General features: G+C 37.4%; 2 protein-coding genes across 2 annotated transcripts in view; one reads left to right on the top strand and one right to left on the bottom strand.

Moving 5' to 3' along the window:
- The window catches only part of LOC136267575 (protein NLRC5-like), an 87950-nt gene extending 78214 nt beyond the window's left edge, over nucleotides 1–9736 (bottom strand). Inside the window, exons 1-2 of the mRNA XM_066062735.1 lie at nucleotides 9575–9736; nucleotides 5460–5705 (exon numbers count right to left, since the gene is read on the bottom strand). Coding sequence (XP_065918807.1) covers nucleotides 5460–5705; nucleotides 9575–9590 — 262 coding nt within the window. The 5' untranslated portion in view covers nucleotides 9591–9736. The remainder of the gene's footprint in view (nucleotides 1–5459; nucleotides 5706–9574) is intronic.
- On the top strand, nucleotides 9257–11902 carry LOC136266407 (uncharacterized). Its single transcript, XM_066061423.1, has 8 exons — nucleotides 9257–10138; nucleotides 10190–10352; nucleotides 10475–10579; nucleotides 10833–10897; nucleotides 10958–10986; nucleotides 11037–11169; nucleotides 11641–11705; nucleotides 11765–11902. The coding sequence occupies exons 4-8, from the start codon at nucleotides 10889–10891 to the stop codon at nucleotides 11838–11840; spliced, it is 312 nt and encodes a 103-aa protein (XP_065917495.1). The 5' UTR covers nucleotides 9257–10138; nucleotides 10190–10352; nucleotides 10475–10579; nucleotides 10833–10888; the 3' UTR covers nucleotides 11841–11902.
- Nucleotides 11903–13065: the final 1163 nt, after the last annotated feature.

The following is a 13065-nucleotide window of genomic DNA, read 5'->3' as shown; positions in this document are numbered from 1 at the left end:
CATCAACAATAACATTAGAAATACTAATTATATCTGCAAATGCAGATGTAATTGAAGAAGTTATTCTACTTGAGGAAATGTGCAGTTTTTGAATGGTCAGTGCATGCCTTTCAGCAATTAAATGATCACTTAAAATTTCAATTTCAATGTTGCCAATATGGCAACCAACAAATTCCAATTCATTCAGTACTTTAGAAGAAGTTAATAGAATTGCAATTTGTTTACAGGTGACAGCATTTAAATTACCAAAAAACTTCCAAATATTTACTGATGGTTCTAATTTGTGTGCCATTGCTAATTGCTTGCTAGTAGGATTACGAGCTCCAAGGGTATCCTTTGTAATCACTACAACTGAAGAGTGATGACAAACACACAGAATGAATTCTACATCATCACTGGTAATGTTGCCTGTGCTGTGTACAAATAATTCTCTTAGCATAAATCTTTTCAGTGATAGTATGGAGAATAATTCTATTTGACAGTTAAGGATATTAAGGCACAGTGAAGGAATGCTACTGTAGTTAACAATGATATCGTTCCATTTAATGCTACTTATATCACAACTGTTAAGATATATAGATGTTAAGAACTGATTTGACAAAATTTCATTAATCTCTTCATATTTCAATGTATGACCAATTAAAGTATGTTTTTCAACTAGTCCAATTTTCAATTGAAACTTATTGGCATTCTTGTATGAGAGCAAAACATTAACGAAAGTTTCAATTGTTCCTTCACTTATGTAGCCATGCCATTGTAGAGTCTCATTCCATGAAGTTACAACTGGTACACAACTAGAACATAATGTTCTTATTCTTCGTATGAAGTTAAGCATTTCCAAGTTTGATAGTTCACTGCTCAGTGAGCATGTGTTTATTACTCCTTGTATCTTACTGTTACTGACTACTAATATAATACCATTAGAAATATTGTTTGGTAATATGCCAATTATTTCATCAGCAACTTGATCAGAAAGGGTGGGGTCATCAATTATTAAACTGAAATTATTGTTACACTGTGATATTGTACTGCTAACTGCTCTCAAGAATTCAGAATTCAAACAACTACCAATAATGTGAACGTTTGTAAATTTTTGTTCTCTAAGCAAACTGGTGATTTCAGAAACATTTAATTTCCATCTACAACTTATCAAATACATGGTTTTAATGCGTTTAGCTTTAGCAAGCAACTCAAGCATTTCATTTTCATTTAATTTGTATGCAAACAAAAATGATCCTATGAGCAATGTTTTTAAAATGACTTCATCACTTGACTGAAGAACAACATGCTCAACTGCATTAAATATAGTACAAGCAGTATCATTGTCAAATGCAAAATCATCAACACTGATAAATTCTGACATTTTCCATGTTTTAACCAAGTTCAATAGTTTAACAAAAGATGAGAAGGTTAACTGGTTGTAAGAAAGGTCAGCTCTATCTATAGTTACCACAGAATGTGTATCCTTGTCTACAAACCTTTCAAAAAGTATTTTTAACCCAGCACTACCCATATTGCATCCTGACAAGTCAAGCCTTTTCCAGTGCTTATTAATCGACCTGACAAGGAAAAATCCAAGTGTGTTGAGATCCCTGGGCAATAAAGTCTGCTTACTGAGGTCAATTTCCTGATTCTGAAAAAGCTTACCAAATGATGGTAATAAGTCACTGTTTTGTGCTTCTGCAAGACATTGAAATATATGTAGGCATTTAATCTTGTTACGTAAAATCTTTTTGGATATACCAGTCTTAAAGAGTTGGGTGAATATCTGTAAAAGATTGCCAGACAGAAAATGTTTTAATGGAAAAATGTCACCACCAGTTATGCCGACATACATGATCCAGGTATTATAGTGATAAGCCGACCAAAATGAGTTTTTTAGTAGTTTAAGTTGCTTTCTTTCTGGTAGTGTTGAAATATGGTAGGCTGCCATGTACTCTTGAATTGAGAAATGAAGAAAATGATATGTAACAATTTTACTACCATCTTCAATACATGTAAAAGAGTTTAATAAACCTAAACCATTCCAATTAGTGGAAACTGCAGTTAAACTTGGACATATTTCTTGTATTTCAGTTAATTTGAATGCTAACTTATCACATTTTAATGCTTCATATGCAAACCGTGATAATTCTTTAAACACTACATCATGTGGATGAGGCAAACTGTTCAAATTAAATACAGCAGCATCAAAAATATTTTCACTAGTTTTTTCAAGGAATCGGATAACAGTCATTTCGATAAACTTTCTATAGATCTCTGTTTGGGTTTTTGGTAAGTGGCCAATTCCATTTTCACTAAGACAAAGCAATATAGTCATGTTTAAAGGAATATAACACAGTGCATTGATGGTGGAATTAGACTGCAAGTAATCTTGAAGAGCTGCAACTTTCTCTGGTGAATCAGGTAATGCACTGTTGATGTAGTTCAGCCGATCTTCTTCAGTAAAGCCTACTACCTCTACTCTACAGTCTGCAATATCATGAAGAGGTAATGATGCAGAAGGACGAGAAGTAATTACTAACAAACATTTCCATAACACTCGACGTTTTATTAAATCAGCAATAAAAGAATTCTTTCTGTCTGTTTCTGACAACTCATCATAGCCATCTAGCACAACAGTAAGATCTTTGCCATTATTCTCAGTGAGATACTTTCCAAAGCCAGCAGCTGCTTCTTTGCTCTTTAACACATGCTGTACAAACGTGTCAACAGAGTTTAATTTTGAAGAATCAACATTACGCAAATATACTAAGAATAAAAGCTTTCTGTACTGCAACAAATTATTGTTAGCCCACTGGTAAGCAATTTCTTTAGACAAAATTGTTTTTCCTATTCCTGGTGCACCTTCTATCAAAAGAATGTTTGCTGAATGTTCAGTATCTGATGATGCAAACAATTCAGAAATATTTTTCATTGTATTACTATGTTGTCTAGTCTCACATTCATCATTGTGCTGAGTTAAGTTAGAGTGAACCTCACGCTGTTTAATTAGCCTTCCTTTACTTGCTAACTCCTTTGAAAAAGAAATTACTTTTTTGCTAGTATATTTTTCCTTATAATGGATGAGAGTTAAAGTGGTATAATGCTTTGGTTGATATGGAGGCCAGTCATCTCCTTCAACAGAAAATCTGCTGTATGTATATTGACCCCGTAAAATGCTGGAAGTGCTATTCACAGATACACCTACAAAATTATTACATATATTGTCAGTATATCTGCCAAGTGAGATAACAATAAGTGTCAAAATATTTGTATAAACTATATAGGCATGCGTCTATTATGCCGGCATATAATTTCAGGAATAATAGGTAGCTGAAAGAATTAGGGAATATTCTGGATGAGTTCTAGGAATAATTGATGCAAAATTATAAGTTTCCCTTGTAGTCTGATGCAAAAAGCTTTTGAATACACCACTGAACAGTGCAAGCATAAAAACAGTTGAAAATATCAAGATACTCTATAGAGCGGTCACTTACTGTATTACTTTGAGCCCATAATTCTAATATAGCAGTCACTTACAAAACCATAATTAATATATTTAGATCTGGTATGAAGTTCAGGAATAATTGTGGGAATAAGAGGTGAGATAGGGAATAATTTTGAGAACAGTAGGTGAATAAAAAGAATTGCCAGATAAAAGGAATAAGAAAGAATAATTGGAAGATTTTGGAACTCAAACCTAAAACTAGTGCATTTAAAAAAATTTTATTGTACCTACTGGGAGATATAGGTTACTTTTTATCTAATCAAACTGTAAAAAGGGTGTGGCCTCCAAAAATCCAGGGTGAAAAAGATGTGAAATCCAAGGTGGCGGCCAAGAAATGGCTGTGACAGTAGCAAAAAAATTTAATAGCAAAAGGACAAATAAGCAATACCACAGAAGTGCAGAATTTGGACAGCCAATTACCATCCATAAAAAAGCCAAGAATATCTAAGCATTGACCTAGAAAGAAAAAGATATCTTTGGACTCAATAGATATCTCAAGTTAAAATAGAAGCTGACTTTAAGCTGGACAAACATGGGAAAGAAGCTGCACTCAAAAATTAAATGACAAGCTTCTAAATAAAGCCAACGTCTCAGCAATGTCTGATGTATCATCTAGTGGCGGACATACTAGTGGAGTAGACCTGAGTCAAATATGCTCAAAATGCTTTCAGGAATTTCCAAATATTTTCACTTATTATTCTCTTCAGTGTTCCCATTATCATATAGAGGGAAACTTTGGCAAATTTGGCAAATTGTTGTCATGAAATTAGGGCACACAACAGCGGTATCAATATCGTGTTTTTGCGGTGTGCCTATCTACATATCCATTCATGCAATTAACACATCCCAGATCATCCTATGCACTTATTTTATACAAGCCTATTGAGCATTAGACACTCTCCCTACATACTACCGTATAACAACAAAATTAATATTGGCTAAACTAATATTGGCTAAAATTACAGTTGGCAATATTTTTATTTGGCAAAATGCTACCACTGATAAGAAATATTGGCACTACACTGTTGCAATTTCAAGTTAGGTTGTACATGTTGTAGGCTTACAGAAGGATGAAACATGCATCCTGTACAATCCTTCTTGTGCTGAAATGTCTACCTTGTGAATTTAGTCATAATCACTACATTCACCCGGCATGCATCAGTAGGCTGGCTACCTGCCTGGTCACTTTTTCAGCTAGTCATCTGGGTCTGACCTGCTTTATCAGATTGGATCATGTGTGTACAAATGCAGTCATGCCCAGTTTCTTTCATGAGCTACACCCACTTATCGGGATCATGTGTTTCTGTCTGTAGGAACACACATGGAGCCTTGCATATTTATCAATGGGTGTGCACAAATCCATGTCTGTTGTTGTATGCAAGCATATGTGGAACCCACTAATCAAGTATGAGTTCTAGTTTAGTCATACAGCAGGTAGCATCTGTCATGAACCACACCCACTTGCATGCGTGGTGGAGCCACACTAAATGTCATAAGTATACACAAAGCCACACTTGGCTTCTCAAAACCAACCTCAATGGCTGCTATCAAAGCTTGGTCACAAAATAATATTCATGATTTTAAATTTGGTGGTTTGGTGATGATTCGCCAATTTGTAATATTCGGTTTATCATCAAATTCTTATAGATGTACATATGTGACCAGGCCTGCGAAAAGAGGGAATGTGATCACATGATTTTTGCCTACTATTTCTAACTTTCATTGCTAATAACTTATTGCACCAATATGCTATGGCAATGCAATTTTCAGCTTTTAGTTAGCATTTAAGTGGCTTTATGATGCAAGTTACAGAATGCAAATATTCCAGTACTGGAATATGATCTGTAGTGTAACGGTGTGTAGTTTGTGCCTACATGCCCTATTTTTGCAGGCCCGGTCACATATGTATGTGTAATTTAAGAACGTTGATGCAAATTGTGCATACTTAAATCTTATACTTTAAGCAAACCTGCTAAATTTTCAGAAACTTGATTAAGTGCATTAATCAGTTTCTCCCATGTGGGATGTTTGTTCTGCTCCAGCCAATCACCCAACATTTTATGACAACATTCTACACAGTTGCTAGAATAGTCATGTTCGATGTTCCTGATCAAGTACTCCTCAATGTTCAGTTGTGTGGCAATTTCTTTCCACTTTGAAGCCCATCTCACCACCACGTAATTGTCAATATCTTTCATTGATGGCTTCTGTACTCCTGTAATAGTGTACATGAATATGTAATATGGCCACAAGGAACTGGTGACATGTATATACCACTTGATTGCAATTAAATTCTATACAACACTTGTATATATACCATGAGGTACACATCAGGTGTAGAAGGGCACCACATCATTGGACAAATGCTTCTATTAGATCAACAACAAATTTAATATTGTCAGACCCTAACATCATGTACATCCAGTACACATGCTTTACACTGCAAACAACGGAAATGATAAAATGTGAATAATTTGGAGCACTGGATACTCAGGTCACATGATCTATTACCTTGTGGCATGAAGTATAGAAATGAAAGATACCAAAAACTTCCAGAAAGAGGCTTTATAGCCCTGGGTAATTTCTGAGGTTACGAGCATACAAAACAAGTCGATGATGTGCTACTTCTAAAATCTAGGCATCCACAGTATATCCTTTGTTAATTGGGAATTAATAAACCATGTATTAAATCTAGACTACACAGTTAAACAATACGACACTGTGCTATTATTTTATTTTAGCTGATCACCTTTTGTTTTGTTATTGTAATTTAATTTCATAATTCATTAATCATGTTGCCATACTAGGAGTGTCAAATTGTCGTGCAGCCAAGTATAGACATTGGCAGGGGCGGATCCAGGATTTTCAAGAGGGGCCGATGAACTGGGTGGAGGGTAACTCCCCCTAAAGTTCACATATGCAACTCAGTACATCCCGGCCTTCAGCTGTAGCATTCGTACATAAAATGTGCCCTTAGGCAAAGTTTAACAAGCATGATGTGTGTATCTAGCCATAACTAGCTGGAAACCTACACTGCTGTTGGTTCAGCTTATTGCTATACTATGCTGTTGTAGACTTATAGCTTATGCACCTATCAATGTCATGCTCCACCTACCCCAGGTCGAGCAGCGGGTAGGATTTTGTAGGGGATTCGTCACCCAACTTGTCCTCAGAGTAGGGGCATTTGCAACACGAATAGCTATACTTGGCCATATTGTTAGTAATTCCCAGGATAAATAATACAAATTAGTAGGGGGTTTGTAACTCAAAGTTGTCCCCAGGGATGGGGAATTTGTCATCTAGTATTTGCAGATCCCCACCTCTGCCCGACCTGGGGTAGGTGGGGCTTGACATTGATAGGTGCATTACTACATACACAACTTCCTGGCACACAGTAGCTATGATGAATGATCGAGCACCTGTTCATCATACTTCTTCCTGACCAAGTTGAACAACTACTGAAGTAGCTAACACGCGTCATACATACAGCCGAGTGGGGGGACTGAAGTTTAGTTCATTCTGTGTCTTCTGGGTGAGGAACTGAGTGATATCATGTGCCAATATAGACCAAATGTTAGGCAGAGTCAGGATCATTACCACAAAGAAAAGTACCAGCAGTAAAACACTACAACAATATCAGTGATTACAAACGGCTTCCTTGCAGTTGCCAGCTCTTCCACTCACAGTAAGCATGTGTCTTCCATCATTTGCTCAACTTTAAACAGTCCATATCAAGTGAGCTATCATCATGTGATGCTATATTATAATTAATTAGAATAGTTTAGGACTGCTCTATTAGAGTGTATCAATTTTTCGCGATCTGTTGGTTTCCTCTGCACACTTTCTGTCTTAGATGTCCTGTTCTGGGTTCAACCTGAATGGGGGTCGACCACCCTGAGTAGGGGCACATGACAGACAACTGTGTATTTTACAGAAACCAAGAAAATGATGTTTAAAGGATTGCTCAGAATGATTCACCAACAGTTATGACAAGCTTATTTATTTACTTTTTCGGACGGCTGTGGGCGCGCGCCTGGTTTACTGAAATTGTTTTCGTAAATTGTGTGTGTGTGTGTGTGTGTGTGTGTGTGTGTGTGTGTGTGTGTGTGTGTGTGTGTGTGTGTGTGTGTGTGTGTGTGTGTGTGTGTGTGTGTGTGTGTGTGTGTGTGTGTGTGTGTGTGTGTGTGTGTGTGTGTGTGTGTGTGTGTACCTATCTATGTTTGTCCGTACGCACCCACGTGAGCAAAATCGTTTAATAACGGTAAAAGCAGCTTTTACATAAGAAGTAAAAGTGAAATGAAGTCTGTAGTAAACTTCTGCACAGGTGAACTTTGCTCTGAGGTGGTTTCTTTTCGGCGGACTGAAATATGGGTGTGGTGACTTTTCTCAGACAGGACTACCTTCCCCTTGAGGTTTTCTAGTCTCGCGAAAAGAAACCACCTCAGAGCAAAGTTCACCTGTGCAGAAGTTTACTACAGACTTCATTTCACTTTTACTTCTTATGTAAAAGCTGCTTTTACCTTTTTTAATAGTCAGTATAATAGAGCAAAAAAAGGCGGCCAAATTACCAGCCAATTAGAGTTAAAAGAAATTACTTTACGATGCAGCAAGAGTGAATATAGAACACAGCTGAATTATAAAGGTTCAGTGTTAAATTTTTGAATTAGTTGTATATGACCATTCATTCTTTGCCGCTTCAGATATCAGCCATTTCAGTTGCCAGTTACTTTCATGTATACACCTGTTTTATAGCCAAGGTGTTCTTGCATGGATTAAACTTTAGTAATTGTATTCTTGGCCGCTTCAGATATCAGCTCTTTAAGTTACCAGTTACTTTTCACTTCAGCTAAGCTGTTTTTTCTTTTTGTTTTTTACATTGGGTTCCAGGTACTTGTAGTTTCTTGGGCGCGCCTTTTTTACAGCGAAGGTGTTTTTGGGGTGCCTGGATATCACTCATTTTTGTCAGTGAAAGGTAATTTTTTTGGAAATGAGCAATTAACATTAATGCAGAATATTATCTTGGAGAGTCAGTAAAATCCATACATAATAATGATTGTTTCATAACACCATAAATTTGGAAGTATGAATTTACGGTGTAGTATGACTGTTCTATTAGAGTAAATTTATCTTTACTGCCTGCACGTGATGAATATATCTCATATCTGTGCATGTTAAATGCTTCAGACACCTAATTAAACTTGCAAGTGCCTAATTAGTTCACAGTTGCTACACAGCTATAAATACATTTGTAATTGTTATCATCATAATCATTTATCATGTTATAACCATTTTTTAATATTTTGGTCACAACTTCAGGATTAGAGCAGCAGAGAAAGGAATAGAGGACTCAACCATCAAGACTTGTATATGGGAGATGGAACAGTATTGCGATGGACAATGCCAGTACTAACCCCTCAAGGGTGTTGCAGTACAGTATAGATGCAAGACCAGAGCCTCGATCGTCACCGTGGTCACAACTTCAGGATTGGAGCAGCAGAGAAAGGAATGGAGGACTCAATCATCAAGACTCGGGGAGATGAAATAGCATTGCCATGGACAATGCCAGCACTAACCCCTCAAGGATGTCACAGTGCAGTATCGATACAACCACTCCAACCAGTGCATAAGACCAGAGCTCAATCATCACCTTTTGACTGAAATTTTTATACTTGATGAAGCAATTAAAACAAAATAGTTGTAGTACTTATACTTTCCTGAGGGAGCATGCCCCCAGAGTCCCAGACTCCCTTGCCTGTTAGGCAGAATAATAGGATTGAACCTTACTACCACTTTCACCTTTATTCTTGGCCTGAATGTACATATCAGCAACATACAGTAGCTGTAGATAATGCTAGTTAATGCCCCTAGGCAGAGCTATAGGGGTGGGAATTTTTCCCTACTATCATACTATCATAGTAGTTCTTCTCGCAGTTCTTTGCCTGGCCATCATCAACTGCTGTCAAAACATTAGTCTCGTCCCCCAGACCCTTCCTCAAGCATGCTTATCACACCAAAAATAACTTAGTTTAGCAGTGCACAAACGATTATTCATTGACAGCTTATACTATAATAAAGTACGCTTACCGCATTGTTGAACCATGTATACCACCAGATTGACAACTAACACGTGATCTATTTAGGGGAAATCTCGTGGAAAGTCCCTAATTACCTTAAGCGGACACTCGTGATACGTGGTTTTAAATTGAATGCTTTAAGAATGTAACTGGATGGTGAGGCGTACTTTAATCGGCTTGACTTTACTGAGAAACTCGAGCCCCTCGTGAGAAACTACATCGCTTGAGCAACGCTTGAAAAAGTAAGAGTCAAGGATACTGAGGGACTCTATGACATATGCCGGTCTTGATGCTAACGAAACGAGGAGTGAAGTTTGTGCAACGTGTCACATCGCCACACACTGATTCACCGTGTTTGTGCGATAGGGTTTTTGGACCTGTCCACCAGATGTTGAAAGGAAATTCATTCCACCACATGTTGAAAGGAAATTCATTCCAACCTGTGAAGTTATTGGTATACTCATTGTTGGGGTCCATGGGGACATCGATGATCATTTACCAGTCAGCTGTAAGTAATGTCACAACAGAAGGAAAGGAACCATTTCCATATCCCTATGGCATACTGATTTTCCAGGTCAGCCGTTTATGTACACCCAACCACGGAAATGTAGAACTTTGGTTGCAGGTGGAAAATAAACACCTTTTTACTCAGTTACAAGAGATTCACCCAGCTGGGATAAAATGTTGAAGTGAATGTCATTAGTACCTACTTGCGGTTCATCAGGTATTGGACAATTCCAAGTGTCCAGATTATGCAGTTGTCCTCATGTTCAAGTTTACATGTTTAGGCAAGTTCCACAACATCCTATAATTTATTATTATATCAGTGTGGAATAGTGCTTATATAATATTTTTCATATTCCAGGCTTTAGGTGTATTGTATTTAACGCCTGCTTGTTGGTTTTTGCAGGCCATCTGGTCATACCGGTTTATCCACTAGCAGTTGAATGTGATCATGGTACGTATGTAAGTTGAGACCATGCAGGAACAAAGATACAGGTGTCATGAATTTCAGGTCAGTTAACGTTCAGAGGAATTGTATTATTGCAATTGTTCTTGTTGTAGTTATCAATTATCAGTGACCAGTTTGTGATAGCGTACTTTGTTTGACTAATGACCAAATGTTCTGGTTTACATGCTTACCCAACAGTTATGTTACTCACTTAACCTGCATATGTGATATATATTTTTTAGTTCATTTTGATTATTCATCCTTTATTGGTACAGCCTGGCATATTGATTTTTTGCACATTCTCTTTTTAATTCAGTGCCTGCTGGATTGTTTCGTCAGATATCGAAACAGGTGTCTTTGGTGTTGCGACCGATGTTCCAGGTCAGTTTGCATGTGTGTTTAATTTAAGGTTGACTTCAGTGCCTGCTCATTCTTTTACAGGTCTCGGTATTGAGTGTCATGAATTTCAGGTCAGTTGACGTACAGAAGAATTGTATTATTGCAATTGTTGTTTTTGTAGTTATCAATTATCACTGTATACTAGTGATGTGAATTTGCAAGTCAGTCTACTCAGATGTATCAGGCATAGTGTTGATGGGTTCGAACAAGTATCCAGTGTAGACTGTAGTGGCATCAAGGGTGTTAATTTCCAGGTCAGTTTACATGTTGTGATGTTAGTGATTTTTTCCTAGTACCCAGATGTTAAGTGTATTGTATTTAATGCCCACTTGTTATGTTTTTAAAATTATGGTATATCAGTGTAGACAGTGCAACAGTAAGCCTTCTGTGTTGTAGTAACTATTTGTTTCATAATATTATGCTGTTGTCCCGGAATGGCACAATTTTTGGGCAACCAGTGTGAAGTCCAGTGGTACAAACATTGTATTATGACCAAGTTGTGATAGCGTACTTTTGTTTGACTAATGTCCTAATGTTCTGGTTTGACTAATGTCCTAATGTTCTGGTTTGACTAATGTCCTAATGTTCTGGTTTAACATGCTTACCCAACAGGTATGTTATTCATTCACTTAGCCTGGGATATAATTTTTGTTTATTTTGATTATCCATGCTATTATTGACACAGCCCGGCATATTGATTTTTTGTACATTCTCTTTTAATTCAGTGCCTGCTGGATTGTGTCATCAGATATCGAAACAAGTGTTTTTGGTGTTGCGACCGATGTTCCAGGTCAGTTGCATGAGTGTTTAATTTAAGGTTAACTTCAGTGCCTGCTTATTCTTTTACAGGTCTCAGTATCGTCATGCTGACATACAAGAAATCATCACTATTGTTGGAACTATTTTTAGTCAAGTCTTGATGTGATATTAATTAATGTTGTTACACATTGTTGTATGTTTACCATATGGCAAGAAATTATCATGGCCATGAAATTTGAATATTGTGTAAGTTGTGTGGAACAACCCCAACTCATACATGGTCACTGGCAAACCACGAAACACATTCGATCCACAACACCACGAACCACATTCGAGCAATCCATTACAAAATTTTGTTGCACCATTTGTGTGTGCATAATACTTAATGAAAGCCACAACACAAGCAACATGGTACACACTACATAGAGGTGGTAACCCCTAAAGGCTTGTTACCTTTTGTATTCACCTTACCGGCCTTTGTGGTTAATCTATTAAAAATTACATGTAAATAGAGAATTGAAGAGTATGCTAAAGCACCTTCGCTACCACGAACCACATTCGAGCAATCCATTACAAAATTTTGTTGCACCATTTGTGTGTGCATAATACTTAATGAAAGCCACAACACAAGCAACATGGTACACAGTGGCGTAGCCAAACCCGGGCAAGCCAGGGCATTGCCCGGGCATCAGACTTCTTTGCCCAACCATCAGCTCCTAGGGTAATTATAAAGACGTGGGCTGGATAGCTCGAGATTTTGCTAAAGTTACTTAACTAGCCACTGTACAAGAATAAGTATAGCACAACTTAAATATACAACACTCACTGTGCCATTTTCGCCGATGGTTTCCTTCTTTTTGGCTAAACAGAGATGGGGTTATCCAAGGGATTTTCCCTACGAGTAACTTGATTGTGCACAAATAGAGGAGGCAATAAATAGAAGCAAGATCATGTGATTACAAAAAACCACGCAGCATTGTGGCAAGGAGTGAAGGACAAAGAATTGGTTTCACTATAGTGGGCTGGACGGTTTACATTTGGATGAAGTGATCACGGTAGCTATTGGTGTGGTCAAAACTCGGGAGGCAAAGCAGTCTAGAGGTATTTGTGAAATTAGCACCCATCTATCCGTGTGTACACTGCTCAGTTCAAACGGTATGGAGTACTTGTTCAGTCAGTAATTCTTTTCTTTTTGTTTCCACTTTTCTAGGCTATACACTGTAGTGGCAGAGCATAGTCATCACGTGATAGAGCGCCTCGTGCTTTAATTCAAGAATCTTTGTAGTCTGGTATTAAGACACATGTAGCTAGATGTATGTAATATGTTAGAAGGCCAATAGCTAGCTAGGCGTTCGCTTCTATTAGGTTGATATTAGTCATCTTGCATACAG

Source organism: Dysidea avara, chromosome 9, assembly GCF_963678975.1.
Source record: "Dysidea avara chromosome 9, odDysAvar1.4, whole genome shotgun sequence".
Taxonomy (NCBI): domain Eukaryota; kingdom Metazoa; phylum Porifera; class Demospongiae; order Dictyoceratida; family Dysideidae; genus Dysidea; species Dysidea avara.
This window is presented reverse-complemented; position numbering and strand designations above follow the sequence as displayed.